The sequence below is a fragment of the Bos indicus x Bos taurus genome, chromosome 13 (assembly GCF_003369695.1).
Source record: "Bos indicus x Bos taurus breed Angus x Brahman F1 hybrid chromosome 13, Bos_hybrid_MaternalHap_v2.0, whole genome shotgun sequence".
Taxonomy (NCBI): domain Eukaryota; kingdom Metazoa; phylum Chordata; class Mammalia; order Artiodactyla; family Bovidae; genus Bos; species Bos indicus x Bos taurus.
The window spans coordinates 31,776,804-31,800,274 of record NC_040088.1 but is presented as its reverse complement, the minus strand read 5'-3'; the positions used below and the strand labels follow the sequence as shown (position 1 = coordinate 31,800,274).

At 38.7% G+C, this 23,471-nt stretch overlaps 1 protein-coding gene and 1 pseudogene across 2 annotated transcripts in view; both read right to left on the bottom strand.

The window, feature by feature from the left end:
- The window catches only part of ATRN (attractin), a 189,437-nt gene that overhangs the window by 33,544 nt on the left and 132,422 nt on the right, over nucleotides 1-23,471 (bottom strand). Inside the window, exons 25-26 of one of the 2 annotated variants that reach the window (XM_027559351.1) lie at nucleotides 6,304-6,365; nucleotides 2,441-2,550 (exon numbers count right to left, since the gene is read on the bottom strand). In XM_027559351.1, the coding sequence (XP_027415152.1) occupies nucleotides 2,535-2,550; nucleotides 6,304-6,365 (78 nt within the window). In that variant the 3' untranslated portion in view covers nucleotides 2,441-2,534. Of the gene's footprint in view, nucleotides 1-2,440; nucleotides 2,551-6,303; nucleotides 6,366-23,471 lie in introns of those variants that run through there. The other variant, XM_027559350.1, reaches the window with a different exon arrangement.
- Nucleotides 7,495-12,342, bottom strand: LOC113903342 (annotated as a pseudogene).

Sequence of the window (23,471 nt, the reverse complement as noted above, 5' to 3'; positions counted from 1 at the left end):
TGGTGAGACTGTGATGGTTGGGACTAGGGTGGGGGAACAGAGGTAGGGCAGCTCAATGTTTTTGATAGCTATAACTGCTGGGATCTGGTAAGGGAATGCCTGCTGGGTGTGAAAGGGAAAGAAGTGACTTGGAACTGGCAGCATCATTTGTCAATTAGTGACATGGGGAAGACGGGTGAGGAAGGATCAGAAAATTATGCTGCATATGGAGCTGGCAGACTTCCACCAGAAAACACAGAGACAGAAGATGGCCAGGGTCAAGCTCTGGAAGAAAAGCAACAGTGAGAAGCTGAATAGAAAAGATAATTCAGGAAGGGAGCCAAGAAAGAGCAGCTTCAGGGCAGTATGCGGTCATAAAAGGCAAGAAGAAGGGTCTCACTGATAAGGTAGTCAGTTGATTGATACTGTTGAAAAGCCAAAATGATAAGAAGTGAAGAGTAACTTTTGGATTTAGCAATAGGGCTGTGTTACTTGCCCTTAATAACAAGAAAATTAGATGAACTGTGGAGATGGAAGCCAGATGAGAGGGCTGAAAAGTAAAAGAGGGGCTCCAGTAAGGATTTTTAGAGCAGTAAAAACACTCTATATGATATGATGATGGATATGTCAGTATACATTTGTCCAAACCCCATAAAATGTACAATACTATTAACTTCAGATGATTATGATGTATCAGTGTAGGCTCATCTTTAGTTAAAAAAAAAAAAAGTACAATTCCAGTGAGTGATGTTGAAAATGGGAGAGGCTATGCATGTGTGGAGGCAGGGGCTATATAGGAAATCTCTGTACCTTTTTCTCAATTTTGTTCTGAACCTAAAATTTCTTTTAAAAAATAAAGTCTCTAAAAATTAAAAGAAAAAAGGAAGGAAGGAAGGAGGGAAGCAGGGAGAGAGAGAAAGAGAAAGAAAAAGACAGTGAGTGTGTGAGAGAGGGAAAGAAAAGGGGGGAAAGGAGAGAAAGAAGGAAGGAAGAAAGAGAAAGAGAAAAAAAAATTAAGTCTAGAGTATATAGATACAAGGAGGGAGAGAGTTCTGGGGAATTTCCAGAGTGCTGAGGGGACTACATTCAGAGTGGCCACACCAGATGGCTTCTTCTCTCCTCCCTGCTTGTGCTGAGCAACTGAAGACCGCAATAAGGCAGTGAGCTCTGGTCCTTGGGCTGGAGTGGCCAGGCAGGATGGATCCTCTCTCATTCAGAAGACAAACTAACAATATATCTAATCCACCAGCACACTCTTCATCTATTCTCCACACTCATTGGAGGCTGTGACAGACAGAAATGGCATCCATACACAAGTAAACGTGGAATCTTCAACATGAAAAAAATCAGACATTGAGGAAGACCAACGTTGTGAAAGAGAGGTACCAAACAACAACAGGCGACATCTCAGACAGTTATTAATAGCACAAAATAAGAGTCCAAAATAATATAATAAAATTTATTAATCTCAGAAAGGAATATGAAAGTAAACTGCATTCATAAAACTGAAACAGGCTACACGGAATAATATATTAGAAATAAAATGCAAATGTTAAAAAAAAAATCTCACCAGTCGACTCAATAAAAGAAATGGACCCAACACTGAACTAAATTAATGAGCTGAGGAGCTCACCTAGAATGTAGTACCAAAGGAAAATGAAAAAGAAAATGAGAGTTTAATTAAGAAATGCAGGACAGATCCAGAGTCTCACTCACTCATCCAACTAAGGCTGAGAGTCATAGATAACTGTTTTAAGTTCTCAGAACTCAGTTTTAAACTTATAGGAAAGACCTCTAATTGGCCCTGCTCACCTGTGCATGTCAAATCACATGTTCATTTATAGATGGGCTGCCCTTGAGTGCTAGACTGTTAAAGGTGACTAAGTGGTATAATAAAAACATGAGTAGAGTGAAGTCCAAGAAGGGGTGGACTCTGGGGTGTATGCCAGAAGAAGACTTCATAAAGGAGTAGACAGGTTGGGCTCTTAATACGCCCTTGTGTCTAGTAACTTTGCTGAACTCATCTATTAACTCTAATAGTTAATCTGCAGATCCTTTAATTTCTATGAATACAATAATGTAATAACTTTTTCTAATTCTTATATATTGATTTTTCTTGTCTTATTGTATTGGCTAGAATCTCTATCAACAATGTTAAATAAACTAAGTGATAGTTTTTGTCTTTCTCTTGTTTCCAAACTCAAAGGGAAAGCTTCTAATATTTTACCATTAAGAATGTGGACTGCTGTTGGCTTTACATATTATTCCTTTATTAGATTTAAAAAATTATTTACTGTTGCACTGGGTATTCACTGCTGCACACAGGCTTTCTCTAGTTCCAGTGAGTGGTGGTTACTCTCTAGTTGCAGTGTGTGGGCTTCTCACTGTGGTGGCCTCTCTTGTTGCAGAGCACTGGCTCTAGGCACGTGGGCTTCAGCAGTTGCAGCATGCGGGCTTAGCAGTTGAAGTTCACAGGCTCTAGAGTGCAGGCTCAGCAGTTGTGGTGCATGGGCTTAGTTGCTCCACAGCATGTCTTTATCAGATTTTAAGCTTATTTATATTCCTAGTTTCCTAAGAGTTTTTAAAATGGATGATATTAAATTTTATCAAATGCTTTTCCCCCATTGATTAAGATGATTGTATTAGTCTTCTTTATGAAATCAATATGAATTACACTGACTGATTTTCTGATGCTAAACCAGCCTTGTAATTTCTGGAATAAACCCAACTAGGTTGTGATATAGAAGTCTTTTTACATTATTGGTGGGTTTTTGCTTCCTTATTCATGAGTGAGACTGGCTTTTAAATTCCATTCTCATATTATTCTTGTCAGGTTGTGCTAAGTTCATAAAATGAATTGGGGAGTATTTATTCTTTTCTATTTTCTAGAAGGTTTAGTTAATATTGATTATTATTTCTTCCTTAAAATGTTGTAAGTTACCAACAAAGCCACCTGGGCCTAGAGTTATCTTTGTGAGAAATTTTTAAATTACGTATTGTTTTAAAATAGATATAGGACTATTCAGTTTTCTATTCCTTCTGTGTCAGTGTTGGTAAACTGTATATAGTTTCATTTTGTTTTTTAGTTGTTTCATTCCATCTGTTCCATTTTCAAGTTTATTTGCATAAAGCTGCTCATAAAATATTTTTCTAAAGGAAAAAATGTGTGCAGGATTTGCAGTAACATCCCTCCCCCCTTTTAATTTCTGATTATTTGTATCTTCTTTCTTTTTCTCTTGGTCATTCTTGCTAGTGATTTATCAATATTATTCTTTTCAAAGATCCAATCTGTGGTTCTTTCAATCCTCTCTACTGTACTTCTTCCCCTATATCATTAATTTTTGCTCTACTTATATTCCTTTCTTCTTTTCTTTACGTTTAATGAGTAGTTCTTTTTCTCATTTATTGAGAGGCTTGTTCTTTCTTTTCCAACATATGCTTTTATAAAGTGGTGATCTCAACCTTAGTTGCAAGTTGAAATCATTTGAGTGTTTAAATGCTTGAGTTCCACCCCTACAGATTCTGATGTAATGGCTCTGGGATGTAGCCTGGGCATCAAAAGCTCCTCAAGTGATTCTACTATGCAGCTAAGGTTGAGAACCACAGATTTAAAGCTATATCCTCTAAATACAGTTTTGGTTTTCTTTAAAGTTTTTTATTTATTATTTTTAACTGAAGTATAGTTGATTTACAATGTTGTGTTAATTACTGTTGTTCAGCAAAATAATTATACACATACATTCTTTTTTAAAATATTCTTTCCCATTATTGTTTAGCATAGGATATTGAATGAATACAGTTCTCTGTGTTATACAGTAGGACTTTGTTGTTTATCCATTGTATAATGGAAGCTTTTATGTGCAAACCCCAACTTCTCACTGCAACCCTCCCCCAACTCCTTCTCCCTTGGTAGCCTGCTTCATGCACCTGTTGGTAGTCTGTTCTCCATATACCTGATTCTATTTCTATTTCATAGATAAATACAACTTTAACTTTGTCCCACAACCTTTTAATATTTTCATCATTCACTGCAAATCATTTAAAATTTTCTGCTTTAATTTAAATAAAAAATTTTAAATGAGCAAATGCAATATATTGTTTTAGCAGTTAGGTAAATGGTCAGCTTTGGGAAAGAGGAAAGGGGCTGTCACTAAGGTAAATATAGGTAACTTCTAGGATACTTGTAATACCCTGGGGAATAAAAAAACTCTTGTCCCAGGTAGAGTGTTCAATTTGTGATCATTCATTCATGTGTGAATTTCTAAGTGTATAATATAAAAATATTATACTTCAATATATATTTATTAAAGAGAGAAGACAGATCCCATACAAACAGTGGGAATGATAATGACACTAATTTTCTCAATATTTCTAGGGCAGAGGCAAGAGAATTTGTGATAATTCTCTTTATGTTTATGATTATCTAGGCCAAGAGAGGAGAAGGCAATGGCACCCCACTCCAGTACTGCTGCCCGGAAAATCCCATGGATGGAGGAGCCTGGTAGGCTGCAGTCCATGAGGTCGCTAAGAGTCAGACACGACTGAGCGACTTCACTTTCACTTTCCACTTTCATGCATTGGAGAAGGAAACGGCAACCCACTCCAGTGTTCTTGCCTGGAGAATCCCATGGACAGAGAAGCCTGGTAGGCTGCAGTCCATGGGGTCACACAGAGTCGGACACGACTGAAGCGACTTAGCAGCAGCAGCAGCAGGCCAAGAGAAACTAAAACCAATATCTTCTTGTGTTTGACCATATCAAGAGAGTGTTCAGTTCTGTCAGAGTACCAGTAAATAATAGAATATTTACTAGATGCTAATAAAGAAACAGCATAATGCCTTCAAAATTCTTTTTTAATTTTTTGGCCACAGTGTATGGCACACGGCACTTATCTGACTAAGTATGGAACACATGCCCACTGAATTAGAAGCATGGAATCTTAACACTGGACCACCATAGAAGTCCATGCTTTCTAAATTCTAATGGAAGGTGTTTCTAACCTAGAATTCTGTGTTCAAACTTTCAATAATATGTGAGGGTAAAACTAAGACATTTTTGGACAGGAAAGGTCATAGGAAAGTCACCTCTACATGCACCTTTCCTCAGAAACTTCCTGGAGAATGTGTATAAGGTGGGAATAAACAGGGAGACAAAGACATGGGATGAAGGAGACAGAGACTTCAACATAAGAAGGCTGAAGAAATTCCCAAGGTGACAGTTGTGCAGCAGGCCTCAAAGACAACTAGTGCACTTGGAAGCAGCAGGTTTGGGTTCTAGGGCAGAGGCAAGAGAATTTGTGATAATTCTCTTTATGATTATCTAGGCCAAGAGAAACTAAAACCGGGAAAGTATCTTCTTGTGTTTGACCACATCAAGAGAGTGTTCAGTTCTGTCAGAGTATAGGGATAAATCAAGGGTAGCTACATAGAAAATCTAACAATTAAAAACCCTAAATATGGCAAATATTGCATTTAACACAAGCAAAAAGTGATTCCCCCATCTAAAAAATGGGGAAGTATAATTAGAGTTCAACTCAGTAGCAAATGGGAGGTTTTTATGGTTATAACAACATAAACAGGGACTCCCAATTTAGCCAAACATTGTGATATAACTATATTACATAAGTGGGATGAAGGGGAATCTATATGTGTTCATAGTGTGTGGGGAGTTGGGAGAGGTAACATAAGATAATAAATCCTTATCTTTGATGTCCTTACCAGTAGGACATCAAAAGATAATGGAATTGAAAAATCAAGAAAGCGTTTAAGCACGGAGAAGTAAAAAACAGCCAAAATAATTTAAAGTTGTGGGACACAATGCTATTGCTTTCTCTTACAAACACTGTAGCACTTTTTCAATTATGTGTAATAGTATTTTCTTAAAAATAATGTTAAACTGAAAAGAAACTATAAAAACAAAAGGATCTCAAGGCCTAACAAATCACTTTTAGGTTTAAAACTCTAGATAATCACCTGAAACATCTCTTGAACAAGCAGCAGCATGTATGTAGCTCACATCAGTAATCATTATTTTGTTATTTCAACTCCAAATCTTCCCCACATGAAAAGTCAAATTATCTACATTTTAGTATAGGGTACATGAAAAGCTACCTCAAAAAGCCAGAACATACAAACCAAATGTCTTCATTTTATCAAATTAGATTGAATGTACAGTATTGTAACTGACATGTAACTTTTCAGGAACATATATAAAGTTAGTTTGATCTGTTCTGCAAACACAAGATTATTCATTTACCTTTCATGGGTTGATAACTAAATTAAGTACCCGAATTAAAAGAACAGATAGTTTGTATAAGTGAAATTACCTGAAGAAGGTCACGAAGAACTGTACTAGGTCCATAAAATTGCTGTGCTGGGAGAATGCAATCTGTGACAGAAAACCAGGTAGAGTGATTAGGTTATAAGACAGAACCATCAACTCAGCCTTCTTGCTGAAGCAGGAAGACATTAACATTTCAAGAGATTAACGGAATTTTTTCACTTGAGGAAAAGCACCCATCCCTTTAGTTTTTCGTGCTTAATTGCCAAAGCAAAAGTGATATTCTGAGACTGAAGACAAATCCCTATAGCCCCTCTGTTTGACACCAGATCTCAGTTTTTAGTTTGACCTGGAAGACATCTCAGAGGCCTACATCTAATGAGGTGGATGAACCTAGAGCCTATTATACAGAGTGAAGTAAGTCAGAAAGAGAAAGATAAGCACCGTATACTAACACATATACATGGAATCTAGGAAGATGGTACTGAAGAACTTATTTGCAGGGCAGCAATGGAGAAACAGACACAGAGAGAACAGACCTATGGACACGGGGAGAGGGTGAGATGTATGGAGAGGGTAATATGGAAACTTGCATTACCAAATGTAAAACAGATAGCCAGTGGGGATTTGCTGTACATCCCACAGAATTCAAACAAGGGTTCTGTATCAACCTAGAAGGGTGGGATAGGTAGGGAGATCGGAGGGAGGTTCAAAAGGGAGGGGACATATGTATACCTATGGCTGATTCATGTTGATGTCTGACAGAAAACAACAAAATTCTGTAAAGCAATTATCCTTCAATTAAAAAAATAAACTTTATATATATATAAACACCTAATGACAAGCAAGTCAGTTTACTTGCTACCTCCTTGTGCCCTTATCAAGACAAAATGCTCTCCCCTTTTGCTTCAAATTCCAATTCTTGGATCTACCATGAGGTGGGCAGCCTCCTTTAGTGTCCTTCAACACTTCTGACACTTAACGTACCCAGTGTGTATTCACTTCAAGATAATGTCCCTTTAAAAAAAATACTTATCCCAAGTTTCACTACATTGAATATCATCTGACAATCAATGTAACACCAATTGGAACCTAAATAATTTTAGAATTATTAAAAGAATATTATAGGGACTTCCCTGGTGGTCTAGTGACTAAGATGCCATACTCCCAATGCAGCGGGCCTGGGTTCAATCCCTGGTCAGGGAACTAGATCCCACATACCAAAACTAAGACCCAGCACAGCCTAAATAAATATTAAAGGAAAAAAAAAAAAAAGAACATTGTAAAATCCCTGACATAGCTCATCAAATCTAAGACACCACTAAAACAAGTATTGTTTTGTGTACTTTTAAGAAAACCACTGATTTATATTATGATACAATGCTTTTAAAATCACTGTAAGGTATGTCAGAGATATCAGAGATATTAGAACATGAAAAAATTTGCAGCTTAGAATTTACTACTAAGTATGATAATTGTGTCCTTACTACCCTATGATACACGTGGTACTAGCCAGGAGTGTTCTCTGCTTATTTTTAAGGGACCACAGCTCTCCTTGGAGAGAGGATGGTGCTATAAATGAAACAATTATTGAATAAGATGATAATTATTCAAATAAAGACATGAATGACAAGAATCATAGAAGTATATGATTGGCATCTTCTTTTCTTCATCCTGGCCACATACCCCCATCCCTTGTCAACTCCCGCTCTACAGAATGCAAGAAAAGTGCTACAGCCTGGGCCCCAGCACAGTAACAATACTTTGCAGTCTTTTTACAGTCAGATTCACAGAGGTTCAAGATAGAAGAAGCATCCAGTGTTTTTCTTTCTGATGCTCTTATTTTCTTTTTGACATTCCATAAATAAATAAAGGTCCAATACTACCTATTCAGGCCACAGAATATTATGGGGCTTAGAATTTGAAGCTTTTGTGTTTGCCCTCTAGCCACCATTTATATTGAGAAATGCAGACATACGTAGACATCATAGATAAGGAGAAACCATATTCTTTGCTTTTCCTTCATTTATTAATCAATCCTTCAGGTTTCTTGAGAGAAGGAAAACTGCAAAATATGGCTACAGTCATCACATAAAAGGTTTTTATTTTTTTTAATTAAGAAGCTGAATATTTTATTATTAAACTGTTTCTTATTTGCCTGCAAGGCTGTTGCTCCACTGTATAAAAATAGCACCAGCAAACACAGTATATTGCAAAATTAAAAGAGTAATATTCTTCATCGAACACTATACAACTAACAAATTTCCCCACTGACAGTTATTTCTAGTGGGAAGATCATTTTGACCTAAATACAGGGATGGCTGTAAGCAAGTTACAATATTATATAAGGCTTAAGATAACCATGTATCCTTGAATTACATAATTTTTTTTTTGAATTACATAATTTTATAACTAGTTTTATCAGATAATTTCAGGAATTCTGAATATTGTAACTGGAGCCTAGCCTAAAAATCATCAGGTGCTGTGAAAAAGACGCACAATATTTATCTGAAGTCATTAAGACATTAAGGATATTAAGGGGTATTTTCTTCAGGAAACATTGTTACAGTAGTTTCTTTTGCTAAAAGTTGCTTTTTAAATATCTATCCACCACTAATTTAAGACAAATATGCTAGATTAAGTTGTTTCAAACTAGTTTATTTAGGGGTTCCATTTTCACTCAATAGATTTTAAGTATTTCTCATTTGCTTCTTTACTCATTAGGTCATCTAGTTCTGAAGGGTTACTGAATGTCACCTTGATCAGCCAGCCCTCTTCATAACAAGATTTATTGGTAAGTCCTGGATTTTCTGCTAGAGTTTTATTAATTTCAGTTACTTCTCCTGATACAGGAGAAAAGAGTTCACTAGCAGCTTTCACACTTTCCAAAGCACCGAACTCCTCGTTTGTTCAATTTTGTCCCAACTTCAAGCAGAATACAGTAAACAACATCTCCCAAAGCTTCCTGTGCAAAATTGCTGATTCCCACTGTTTCAACACTGTTTGCTGTGGTTACCCTTTCATGTTTTTCTGTGAATTTCCACACCGACAGCAGAGTGGGGCTGGTGCATAGTGCTGGTAAGGCACCCGCCCAGCCCCCAGGGCCTCGGCCAACAGCGTGCGTTGCATGCTGAGATAGTGCGCAGGCTGCCCACTACGGCTCGCAGGCTCCTCACCGCTCGCAGCGCAGTGTTCGCAGACATAAAAAGTTTTTAATAAGATTGGAGAAAATCAATTATATGAACAAGGTTATTCAATCTTGAGGAATGAAGAGTACAGGTTACAAGACATAAAGAAACAAATTCTAGGCTATCCAATTCTGTTAGATTTTAATCTTTTAAAACAGCCAGTGTGGTTGGTCTCCAAGACTCACATCACTCTAAAAGTGGCCTTCTTTTGTTGAATGTTCATTACCTAAGTCTCCAAAGTTACAAAATTTCATAAGAAAGCAAAACTTATAACAATGTTTATGAACAGACTGACCACTTAGAAACATCTAGCCCTGCTTTAACACTCAGTCTTGTTGCTTAATCTCTTGATCAATAGGTGATGGACTTACTGTCCAAATTGAGAACTTCTGCGAGTGCAAGAGAGTGTTATTAAAAATTACACTGTGACAACAGGCATGAATGGGGCTGTCCCCTACCTATTCAAAGACTGTCAAACAAGCCAAATCATCTGCAAAATCAGTCATAAAAAATGAGATTTTAGTGAAAGTGCTACTGGAGAACTGATTACACAAAACCATTGACGAATGAAGACTTGGCAGAATTACCAAGTGAAGAGGGATGAAAGATACAGACTTAAGTCCTTCAAAACCCTCTGAATATTACTGAGAGCATCTTGGGAAAACTGTTGAGACCTTTGACTATTCTTTTTTAAATCAAGCTGTAAAGTCAAATCTGAAGTGAAGGACTCCATTCCTGCTGTCTCGTCTCCGAGCACCACCTGCACCACTTCTATATTTTATAAGCCACACTTCTATATTCTTATCTTGCTCAATTTTTCTTCACAGCCCTTAAATGTATACTCATTTATGGGCTTTTCTTCCACTAGAAAATAAGACCCATAAGGGACTTTGCCACTGTCTATTATATCTCTAGTGCCTAAGACAGCAATTGGCATGAAGAGGTTAAATAAATATTTGCTAAATAAATGAATATGATAATTGGAAAAATAATGACCCCATCTCTCTTCAAACTCAGTAAGACCTAATTGAGTTTTCATCTAAGAACTGGTCCACAGTTGCAACCATAATTTAAATTTTGTTAACTGTAAAATTACATTTTTCATACTCTTGAGTTTCATTTTTCAAAATAATATCCCAATTAGACCTTTCTTTCATGATTTATTATAAAAAACACTGAAATGTGTTTGTGGGTTTTTCCGATACTAAGGATAATGAAGACCTCCTATAATAAAATCTATTTAATATAAAGAAGAAAATTCCATTACAATTGATAAATGAAAGTCACAATTACTTTCTTCTCCCTTTACAAACAGTAAGTATCACTCTTCACATGCCAGGAATTTATGTCCCCTTACATTTTCACACTGGCTATAGACTCAACTTTCAGCAATATGTTTGATTGAGGTGTGCTTGCCCAGGGTGCTTTCTGAGTATGCTATATGAAATGAAACACAGAAGTCCTTCCAGCCCCAGGATTTGGGGTAGGATATTGTAAACTTGCACTTCCCAAGCACTAATTTTATGCTTCAGTCAAACAAATGTTTTCTGGTTGCAGTACCACTACTGTCCTTCAATGTCTGTGACCAGGGTGCCTTCCCCAACCACCCGCAATGGTGGTGGTGGTTGTTCATACCTGCAGTGATTGAGTCCTGTCTTTCCAAGTCCTTTGTGGCCTAGCACAAACACTTCCTTTCTTATTCAGCTATCCCATCTTCCACTGGAAACTGGCTCTCTTTTCTACATTCTCAGCACTTGATCCACTTCCCTTGGGGTATGGAATAATCATATCCTACTTATACTATGGTTGTATACCTAGAGATATCTTAAAAAACAGGATTCCTGTATTCTTCTATGAATATATCAATTATTGGCTTTTAAATTGTTGTAGGAGAAAGAATGAAAAGGTAATTTCCTACCTCCCACACAAAAGCAGATATACTTTTATAGTCCAAGAACTAGACCATCCAGGGTTCTCAAACTCTGCAGAGCTTCCAACAAAGTCAGAATCCTGGTCCCTTTTACCACTCCAATGGCTTTAAGCTCCCCAGGTTATTCTGATACTGGTGTCCAGGGGCCACACCTTAGGGAACTCTGAAATAAGGAATTATTGAAAAAAAAAAAAAAAATCGGACTTCCCTGGTAGTCCACTGGTTAGGACTCTGTACTCCAATGCAGGAGCATCCATTTGATCCCGGGTCAGAGAATTCGGATATAAGGATGCTAGGTGCCGCAACTAAGAGTTATTAGCACACCATAACTAAAACCCAGCACAGCCAAATAAATAAATATTTTAAAAAAAAAAAAAAAAGGCAAAAACCAAGCAAACAAAAACCAAAAGAAATTAATCTGGATCTTCCCCAGGGGTGGGTGTGGGCATGAAGGGATAGGGGTAGAGGAAGAGAGGCCTGGCCCAAACTTTAAGACTAGAAAATGGAGGGAAATGAAGGGAATGGAGAAGATGTTTTAGAGTTCTGAGAGTAGAGAGAAATAGAGGGTGACTGCATGGTAGGCCTTGGGAGGCTCTGAAGTACCAGGGATTATTTTGCACCCAAGCCTGCCACATGTGGGAGTGAGGATAGCTGCCTTCAAACAAACCTCAAGGCTGTGGGGCAGGGCACCAGGAATAGCAATCAGTGAATGAAGATCTCTGGACTCAGTGAAGCCCTGAGATTTCTGCATATCCCTGAAGGAAGGGGATGGGCCTCTGTGAATACAGACTGAGAATGAATTTCATCAACTATGGTGGGTACAGGCTAAGCCCAAGTTTACTGTAAAAATAAGAAAAAATGACACATTATATTCAACTGCCACAAAACAATTTTTTTAACATTGGTATTCTGCATCTACTACATATAATACAAAACACCAATGCTAGAAAATTTTTGTTTTGTGGCAGTTGAATATAATACACAGAAGAGCTATACAAAACAGATCTTAATGATCCAGATAACAATGATGGTGTGGTTACTCACCCAGAACTAGACTTTCTGGAGTGTGAAGTCAAGTGGGTCTTAGGAAGTACTGCTGCCAATAAAGCTACTGGAGGTGATGGAATTCCAGTAGAGTTATTTAAAATCTTAAAAGATGATACTATTAAAGGGCCACACACAATATGTCAGCAAATTTGGAAAACCCAGCAGTGGCCACACGACTGGAAAAGGTGAATCTTCATTCCAATTCCCAAGAAGGGCAGTACTAAAGAATGTTCAGACTACTGGACAGTTACACTCATTTCAAATGCTAGTAAGATTATGCTCAGAATCCTTCAAGCTAGGCTTCAGCATTACACGAACCAAGAACTTCTAGATGTTCAAGCTGGGTTTAGAAAAGGCAGAGGAACCAGTGATCAAACTGCCAGCATTCACTGGATCATAGAGAAAGCAAGGGAATTCCAGAAAACACCTACCTCTGTTTCACTGACTACATTAAAGCCTTTGACTGTGGATCATAACAAACTGTGGAAAACTCTTAAAGAGACAGGAATACCAGACCATCTTACCTGTCTCCTGAGAAACCTGTATGTGGCTCAAAAAGCAACACTTAGAACCTTATATGGAACACCTGACTGGTTCAAAATTGAGAAAGGAGTGCAACAAGGCTGCTTATTGTCCATTCAATGCCAGGCTGGATGAGTTACAAGCTGGAATCAAGACTGCAGGGAGAAATATCAACAACCTCAGATATGCAGATGACTTTAACGGCAGAAGGTGAAGAGGAACTAAAGAACCTCTTGACGAGGGTAAAAGAAGAGAATGAAAAAGCTGGCTTAAAACTCAATATTAAAAAAATTTAAGATCATGGCATCCCGTCCCATCACTTCATGGCAAACAGATGGGGAAAAGGTGAAAGCAGTAACAGATTTCATCTTCTTAGGCTCTAAAATCACTCCAGATGGTGACTGAAGCCACGAAATCAGATGTTTGCTTCTTGGCAGGAAAACTATGACAAACCTAGACAGTGTATTAAAAAGCAAAGACATCACCGCTGGCAAAGATCTGTACAGTCACGGCTATGGTCTTTCCAGTACTCATGTATGGATGTGAGAGCTGGACCATAAGGAAGGCAGAGTACCAAAGAATTGATGTTTTCAAACCTTGGTGCTGGAGAAGACTCTTGTCTAAGATCCCTTGGACAGCAAGGAGATCAAACCAACCAATCTTAAAGGAAATCAACCTTGAATACTCATTGGAAGGACTGATGCTGAACCTGAAGCTCCAATACTTTGGCCAGCTGATGTAAAGAGCTGACTCATTGGAAAAGACCCTGATGCTGGGAAAAGGAGAAGAGGGCGACAGAGCATGAGATGGTTCGATGGCATCACCGATTCAATTAACATGAACTTGGACAAACTCTGAGAGATGCTGAGGGATGGGGAAGCCCGGGGTGCTGCAGTCCATGGGGTTGCAAAGCATCAGATGCAACTTGGTGACTGAACAGCAACATATAATCTACAAAGCAGGTATAAATGAATGAATAGGGAAAGATCACTGTTTAGTAAAGAAGGTTTGAAAAGAGAGAGGGAAGAACTTCTAATTTGCCTTTATCTTCTCCACCAAGAACAATCTTCACTGTTACTATCATTTAAGTCAGAGAGAGGATGGGAATGGATATAGCTGGCTGCCCTGTGAGGTAAGTTTTCTAGCTCCAAGGCAGCACCCGTCAGGCTGAAAGAAAATCCAGGGTCTGTATGCACATGGCAGAATCTCTGTGGGCTGCTTCCTTGATTCCCTGAGGCCAGCAGCTCCACCAAGGCCCAGCCCCACCTGGTCAAGGAGCCCTTCCAGACTGTGGCCAATCTGCTCCTCAGCTCTCCCCGAAAGGCCAGGCTCTGCAGATGCTGAAGACCTGACATTACGACCAGAGAGGGTTTATATGGTCATGGTGGCCCTCTGGCTCCTGGCTGGACCACGTTAGTCTTGCCATGTAACTCTGAACATTGCAAAGCAAGGAGAGGTCTGACTGCTCCCATAAGAACTTAGGCCTGTTTACAAACAGCTTTCCAGTCAGGCCTCACCTTTGCCAAGGATGGAAGATTCCATGACCACCGGCTGAGCTAGTGCTGCCACCACCGTGAGTGTCAGTGACACAAAAACCTTTTTTTTTTATACCTAAGTTCTATATGGAACTCTATGTTGAGACCATAGGCCCTGGACTGGATCCAATGACTATCACCTGGCTTCACATACCACCAACCTAATGCTGGTTTGTGTAGGCACAGAAACTGTATACCCAAGCTTTGGTCAGAGCCTCAAGACTGGGTAATGCCACCAACCCGCTCATTCCTGACATGCAAGCTAACACTCACCATCTGTCCACTGCCAACCTCTGGGCTTTCTTCCTCAAATTTCCTTCCAGCCATTCATTTTTACCACTCTCCAGAGTCTATCTATTTTATCGTGTTCATCAGTAATTTAAAAACCACTAAGGGGTTAAAAACCACTCTGGTGGTCCAGATGTTAAGATTCTGTGCTCCCAATGCAGGGGGCCTGGGTTCCATCCCTGGTTAGGAAACTAGATCATACATGCTTCAATTAAAAAACCAAAAGAACCTCAAGAACATTAATAACTATATATACATGATTGACTCCTGCCCACTCCCTCCTCTTCTTAAGACTTCTCTCCAGAGACCCTCTCCTCTAATTAGATTTCTTTTCAGTTCTTCTGGTGGCAGGAGGGAGTGGTTTACCTTTTTATCACTAATAAGTTTTTTTTTGCTTTTTTTTAAAACTGTTATTTCTTGATTTAGTTACTTTAGGCATCATTTACTACTTCCTACTATATTAGCCATCACTCCCTACTCCCCAACCCCCTAGTAGAGTTTTATCACTGTTTTTGCTGCTTCTGTTACAATTTCTGTTATTATTCTGAGGGTGATAGTGATGGAGATGCCAAAACAGACAGGAAATGGATGTAATACCCTCGGATATAGGGAGAGGATGTAGGAGCAGAAGGCAATAGAGCCATGGCCCACTGGAAAGTGGCTTCCCAAACCTCACAGGTTCACTTGGAAGGCACCCCTGCTTGGGGGTTGGGTAGGGAGGGGAGGTCAGTAGCTCTTGGGTGAAGCTCCCTTTGCCTTTTTCACCAAGGTGAAGTATGCTGGGATGAGGAAGAGGAGGTTTTCTTCCTCCCCTCTGATTGTTCTAAAGCTGCCCAACAGTGGCCAATAACTGGTGAAACTCTAGTACAGTGTCGTGTGCTTCCTAAAAAGGAGAACAGAAGGTCAGTTCTGAGATATGTCCCAGCTGAAGCACAATCCTGCAGCTACTTTTGGGAGGTTAAATAATGTACTTGGACCTTTAATTCTTATTTAGTCATCTGTATTATCTCTAAAAATTATTTTATTGTGGAAAATTTTAAAGTTTTTAACGAGTAGAGAGAACAGTATAATGAACCTCAAGTGCTTATCACTCAGCGTTAATATTTACAGCTCACAATCTTATTTTATCCATACTCTACTTACTTCCCCAAGATTATTTTGAGGCACATCCCAGATACCCTATCATTTCATTCTCAAGTATTTCAATACAGACAGTATTTCTTAACTTACTCTTGTTGTAAAATTAGCAATGTTTGTGTCCTCATCTTTCTCTTTTCTTCTACTTCTCAACTCTTTTCAGAGTCTGACAAAATTCCAAACTAGAACAATTCAATCCTCTAACACCACACTGTGTAGATTGGGATGACAAATTCTTGGTCTCTCAACCCTGCTGGCTCTTTAGCACTGGTCAACAATTAACGCAGACAATATCAGCAAATAGCTTCCATTACCTATAAAAATGTTACAAAAGTTGCCAAAACCCCCAAAGTTCTGATCCTGAGCATAAAGCTCTCATTTCCAATGATGCGTTCATCTAGTTTACATTTATGGAGTGTGAGGACACAGAAATATAAAAAAGCCCTTGCCCTTATGGAAATCTCTGTAGAGTGAAAAAACAGACACATCTATGACTGTGGAGGCACAGATGAGGAAAGGAAGCTGCTATGGGATATGCCCCAGCCTAGTGACAGCTTCTGCCTGCCCTTCTCTCCAGTTCCTCGCTCACAAAACTTGTCACTTCGGCTCTGCTCAAGTCCTAGTAGTTCTGGAAAGTGACTGAACATATCCCTCCCCAACCCTGAACACTGAACTTATGTTTCTTAGGACTTCATGCTGACTCAGGCACCACAGAGCACTCCCTTCTTCTCCCAGGGTGTCCAGGAGCACGGGGGCACACCCTGCCTCCCAGCATCTGGCATGGCTCCTGCTCTCCATTCATGGCTGCCTCTCTGGGTCAGAAGGTGAGCTAAGTGAGTGGATGTTAAAGGCAGTCTAGTGGGTCTTGGCTATGGACATCACAAAAGAGGTCTGCTAGAAAAAGATCTATCTATCTCAGCCAAAGGTGGTGTTCACAGATGGTGTGGATGGGGCTGTCCAGGGGAAAAGGGCCCAGAGGAAACCCAAGGGAACAATGGCACTGAAGAACTGAGAAGGAACAGTCAAAGCTGAAAAGCAGAAGAGAGGAGACTTTTCAGAAGAAGGAATATAATGATCATGATGAAAACCATGAGGTAGGACAAGAAGTTTAAAAGCCAACTGAAATTAAGAAAGATTTACACTTTTTTATTTTTTGGCTGTACTGTGCAGCATGTGCGATCTTAGTTCTCTGACAAGGATTGAAAGCATGCCCTTTGCACTGGGAATGTGGAGTCTCAATCCCTAGACTGCCAGGGAAGTCCAGATTTATACTTTAAGTAGTTTAGTTCTAAATGTATTTCATGGCTTTATAATTCTTAAAATCCTTAAGATACAGATATCTAACACCAGGAGCTATGTGTATATATTATTATTATACAATAAATATGACTTGTAGACATGTATCTGACTATTCGTAAGAGCTAAAGAGTGAAAATAGCCCAAATATCCATCAACAGATGAACAGATAAACAAAAAATGTGGTTTATCCATACAACAGAATACTATTCAGTCTTAAAAAGGAATGAAGTACTAAAACACTAAATATGGTTGCATTTGAAAACATTATGCTAAGTCGAAGAGCCCAGCCACAAAGGACCACGTATTACATGATTCAATTACTATGAAATGCCCAAAACAGGCAAATCTGCAGAGAAAGAAAGTTGACTGGGGGTTGCCAGGGACTAGAGGGAGGAAGAAATGGGAAGGGACTGCATCTGGGTATGGGGTTTCTTTTAGGGGTGATGAAAAGATTCTAAAATGTTCTGTGAATATACTAAAAACCACTAAATTGTGCACTTTAAATGGATGAATTGCATGGTATGTGACTTACATCTCAATAAAGCTGCTACTAAAAAAAAAAGTATATCTGAGTCAACAAAAGTTTCATACATCCTTTGCTTAGTGTAGCAATCCTATTAGCACCCATAAACATAACTCTAACATGTAAATGAATGCCCAGTTCTCAATATAAATTCTGTGTTGCCTTCACTTGTGAACACTAGCCTCTTACATAAACTAGCAAATCAAACACCCAGCATGGAGAGGACTTTAATATTAGTTCCACTTTCAATAACAACCTCTGTTGCAGAGCCAGTAACAAGCCAGAATCTCAGCGCCACCATCCACCTTCCCACCTCACACACAATGTCTGTCTGTGCATTCTCTATCCTGAATACCTACCCTTCCAAACTATAGCTGTGGCTGAAGAGGTGAATTCTGCTGACTCGGGGAACATCTAGAATCACTTTCAGAAAGCAAGGGCTAAGGAAGGGGCACGACCTTCAAGAGCAACCAACCAGAAACCAGGCACAACTGACCCAACATACCCCCACCCTCTGACACACAGGCCTTTTCAGTCTGGGTGGTTTTTAAAAAATTTTAAACTGAATCTACAAGGATTTTTATAGTTAGTTTCAAACTCCTTCGGTTAGCAGTTTTAGGTTTTGATCTGTTCCTAATTATGGAAAAGAATTCTGGGATCAGTTCAGAGTGAAAGAATTTGAGTTTACCATTACCATTTTTAAAGCACAAATATTTACACAAGTTGCTGAGAAGAGAAATAAATTGCCTCACTTTGCTTTAAATAATGAGAATCAAAGACAAAAAAAGGCTTTTGTCTGCATTGAAAGTCATACTGAAATTTAACTGAATGGCTTACACTGTACCATTTATACATTTCCCTGTTCTCTTCCTTAAATAAGTCTCTACATTTTAACTAAATCTGTACAGTCTCCAAGTGTGTATTTAAAAGCTAACTACACCGAAAAAGGCTAAAACTCTGAGGAAAATAAAGCAATAAAGAAAAGTACAGCCCCCTCTGTTAAGAACATGCTCACATCTGCCCAGGAAGATACAAGCTCAGTCCTCCGCTCAGCATACACCAGATTCAGTCCCCAGTGTGGAGAGAACCAGCACTGATCAGGTTCTTGTATGTAGACACCAAAGGTCCAGCCACATTGTGAAAACTGCAGCTTTTTGTACCAAAGAGCAAAAAGATATATTTTCAAAAGAACTTACCTGTTTCTCAAGGAAAGCCTGGCAAACTAAATGGTGAACATGCCATTATTTATTTTCCGAAGTGCTCCTGAATGCAGCTTTCAGAAGTGGATCTTATTCAAGTGAGTGATCCAGTTCAGGTGAAGAGGACCAAAAAATCAGGCAGAAAACCAATATTTCTTTGAGTCTTAAACTTGAAATGAGTACTTAAAAAAAGTGAGTGTGGGGAAGAGATCCCTCTAGAAGGGAATGACCATTTCAGTGACTTTCAGAGGGTGGAGCAACTGGGCATTGGGAGGAAAAAAAACAACTAGAACTCGGCATTGGCAACAGCACAGCTATCTCCAGCACAAAAGCCTGTTTATACGCACAGAGCCCTCTTTCCAAATGGAAAAAAATATCAGCAACATAAGTCAAGATTGTCACTAAGAATCTTAAAAAATATTAGTCATTTTTCAACTATAAGAAACAAAGCTTGAAGTTCAATCAGATTTGGAATATAATAAGATATGTCAGTATAAAAACAACTTCAACTTAAAACAAGTCAATAAGTTATATTTAAAAATAAAATATTTTACAACTGTATGTGCTCTATAACTTGGCAGTGTTAGCAGATGTTATCAAAATGAAATTTTACTAAGTACAGAGCCTAGAGCTCATATTCCCTAGGATCAGAGAAACAACCTAACCCTGCTAGCCCCACGCCAAATATAGCCAATGGCAGAGAGAATTTCAATATGGCTCCTAAGATGCTTACTACACTGATGTGCAGGAGAAGGCAATGGCAACCCACTCCAGTACTCTTGCCTGGAAAACCCCATGGATGGAGGAGCCTGGTAGGTTGCAGTCCATGGGGTCTCGAAGTGTCAGACACGACTGAACGACTTCACTTTCACTTTTCACTTTCATGCATTGGAGAAGGAAATGGCAACCCACTCCAGTGTTCTTGCCTGGAGAATCCCAGGGACAGAGGAGCCTTGTAGGCTGCCGTCTATGGGGTCGCAGAGTCGGACATGACTGAAGTGACTTAGCAGCAACAGCACACCGATGTGCATACCCTGTACAATCCTCTCCTCTGGAGTGTGAGTGGGTCTGATCTCATCTGATAAGCCCTTTGAAAAGAAGGTCCAGAAGAAGTCAAAGAAAGTTGAAGCTTCCGTAGGTCTGTATCTATTTTTGGTCTTAAATTTTTATGTTCAAATGTTATATAACTGGAATCATGTAGCATGTAAAATTTTAAGATATTTTTCCTACTCAGCACAATTTCCTCAGATTCATACAAGCTGTTGTATCAATAGTTTGTTTCTTTTTATTCCTGAATATTATTCCATGATATGTATGTAGTACAGTTCATTTAATCATTCACCTGTTGAAGAATACTTGGGTTTCTTTCAGTTTGGGGCTATTATGAATAAAGCTGCTAAATATTGCTTTCCAAGTGTCTGTTTGAACATCAGTTTTTATTTCTCTGGGATAAATGCCCAGGAATATAATTGCTGGGTTAAGTATAGTAAGTGCAAATTAAGCTTTATAAGAAAACACCGAACTATTGATATTTTCCAGAGTGGCTGTACCATTTTACCAGCAATGTATGCATGATCTTATTTCTCTGAATTCTAACATTTGGTGTTATTACTGTTTTAAATTTTAGCCACTTGATAGGTATGTAGTAATATCTCATTCTAATTGTGGGGTGTGTGTGTGTTTGTGTGTATGTGTGTGTGTGTTTTGCCACACCATGTGGCTTGTGGGATCTTTGTTCTTCAATTAGGGATTGAAGCTGGGGCCTCAGCAGTGGAAGTGTGGAGTCCTAACTACTGGACCACCAGAGAACTCCCCTTCTTGGCTTTAACTTGTATTTCTTGAACAGCTTTTAATGCTGAACATCTTTCATGTCATTATCTACCATATTTATATCTTCTTTGATAAAATGTCTCCATGTCTTTTGTCCATTTTCTGACTGGACTGCTTTTTAATGTTGCATTTTGAGAATTCATCTTATCTTCTAGATAACAAGTCCTTTGTCAATAATATCTTTTGCAAATATTTTCTCACAGTATATAGCTTGTTTTTCATCCTTCTACCAAAGTCTTTCACAAAGCAAAGCTTCTGATTTTGATGTGAGCAACTATTTTTTTAATAGGTCATGTTTTTGTTGTCAAATATGAAAATCTTTTGCCTAGCTTTAGGATATGAAGACGTTCTCCTTTTTTTCCCCCCCTAAGTTTTATAGTTCTACATTTTACACTTAAATGTGTTATCCACATTGATTTAATTTTTGTATAAAATGTAAGGTTTAGGTCAAAGTTCATTTGTCTATGATTGTCCAACTGTTCTAGTAGCTTTTTGTTGAAAAGGCTATCCTTCTTCCACTGAACTGACAACACCTGTCAAAAATCAGTTGGATGTGTTTATGCGGTTCTGTTTCTGGGTTCTTTATTCTGTTCTACTGATCTATGTATCTATCCCTCCAATAATAACCACAATGTCTTGATTACTGTAGCTAAATACTAAGCCTTATTAATATTTCATATAGTAATTCTTCCCACTTTATTCCTCTTTTCAAAACTGTTATAGCTATTTTAGAATCTTTGCTTTTCATATAAATATTAGAATAAGCTTATCAGTGTTTACAGAAAAAAACTTGCTTTTTTTTAAACTTTAAAAAATTGGGGTAAATATTAAGATAAAATTTATTAATATCACTTCAACCAGTTTTAAGCATATGATTCAGTAAGCACAGATGCTGCAAAGATTGGAAGAGAGGACAGTATGAACAACTTTGTGTCAGAAAATTTGAAAATATATGAAATAAATTAATATCTAGAAAAAATTATCTTAATGGATGCAGGTAAGAGTATCCAAAATATCCTGTAACTACTGGAATCAGCAGTTAAAAAAGAAAACAAACTCCACAAATAAAACACCAGAATCAAGTGGTTTCAAAGAGAGATTGCATACAATTCTAAAGTTATATGATTTTTTTCCCACAAATGAGAGCTAACTTCTCAACTTATAATTAAAGGCTAGTTTGATAACTATAACAAAGACAGGAAAGGAAAATTATGGACTTTCTTACTAAGACAGATACAAAATTCAAATCAAAATATTAGCAAACTGAGTCCAGCAATGGACTAAAGTAAAAATAAAGTAAAAGCAATAAAGCGATAAAGTAAAAAAATAATACAATAAAGTAAAAAAATACAATAAAGGAAAAATATAATACAATAAAGCAATAAAGTAAAAAAATAATGCATCATTGCATGTCAGGTTTATTCCAGGAATGCAAATAACTTCCAGGGTCATGGTTTATGCAACAGGACAAGTGGTAGTGCCATTCGCTAGAACCAAGCACAGGGTTTGGGGCTAAGATTACAAGAATGACTCCCTGAGTACAGGGAGCTTATGAGTGGCCAGGTAGAAATGTCTAGGCAGCAACCAAGAACACTTGTTTGGTGTTCAAGTATAAGCAGGGCTGAAGACAGAGTACTGAGAATTACCAGTTCAGAAGTGGTACAGTAAGTCTTATGCGTGCGATAAAGACAGAGAACCATGACCTGAATCCCAGACAGCCCTAATTTTTTAAAAGACTCCTTAAAAAGACAGACCAGAGAATGAGGGAAAAAGGACCAGGAAGGCAAGAAGGACAGTGACTCAAATCATGCAATGAGAAGGAAAAGGGGACTAAAGAATTCAGTCACTGGAGTCTACTGTGACAGGCAACTTCAGGATGTGGTGAAGGAAGAAGTTGGACTGATGGGTGAATGGATACTAGAAACAGGGAGTGTGGTCAATGTTTACAAGAAGGCTAGCTGGAAAGGGAAGCAGACAGTGTGACAGAACAAAGGAAAAAGTAGATTGGAGGATAAATCTATAGATCACCTAGATAGGAAGAGAAAACAGAGTGGTGAGTAAAATTACAATGCTGAGCCTGTCCCCCACCCTCCAGAAAGGAAAAGAGTGACTGTTCTTCAGTTACAGTCTCAAGGTGTGAACACACACCCACCAGAACTAGATTTCAAACCCATCCCAACTGCTCAGTGCAGATGTGCTTCACTAGACAGTGCCACTGAAAGCTGGCAAGTATCCACAGCCCAGTCCAGCGACCACACTTCCTCAGCTAAAGGTAAACCAACTGTTCAAAATTCACCCTTCCCAAATTCCACCTTTCCTCAAAAGGAAAGGGGTTAAAGCAGAAAGTACTAAGGCAAGGCCCCAAAGACACAATGGCAGATGGTTATAAAGAGCACAAATGGGGCCAGGAGTGCACTAGGCCCATGGGACCAGAGAAAAGGAGCAGGCTGGTAGCAGCAGTGGCTGCAGCAGCCAACAAGAACCCTCAGACCTACCCTTTCAGGTCACGGTACAAAGAATCTGACGTGGAGACGCTATAGGAACAAGCCAGGGCTCAAACCCGCATCTGTCTGACTATAGACCGAAACTCTTAAGGTGACCTTAAACACTGTCCCACACTGTCCCCATTACCCTCCATCCTATCCTCCTCTAAACTCCAAGAGCATCTGGGGTTCTCTTCATATGGCACTTTCTACACTTCAGCTTTCACTGGTTA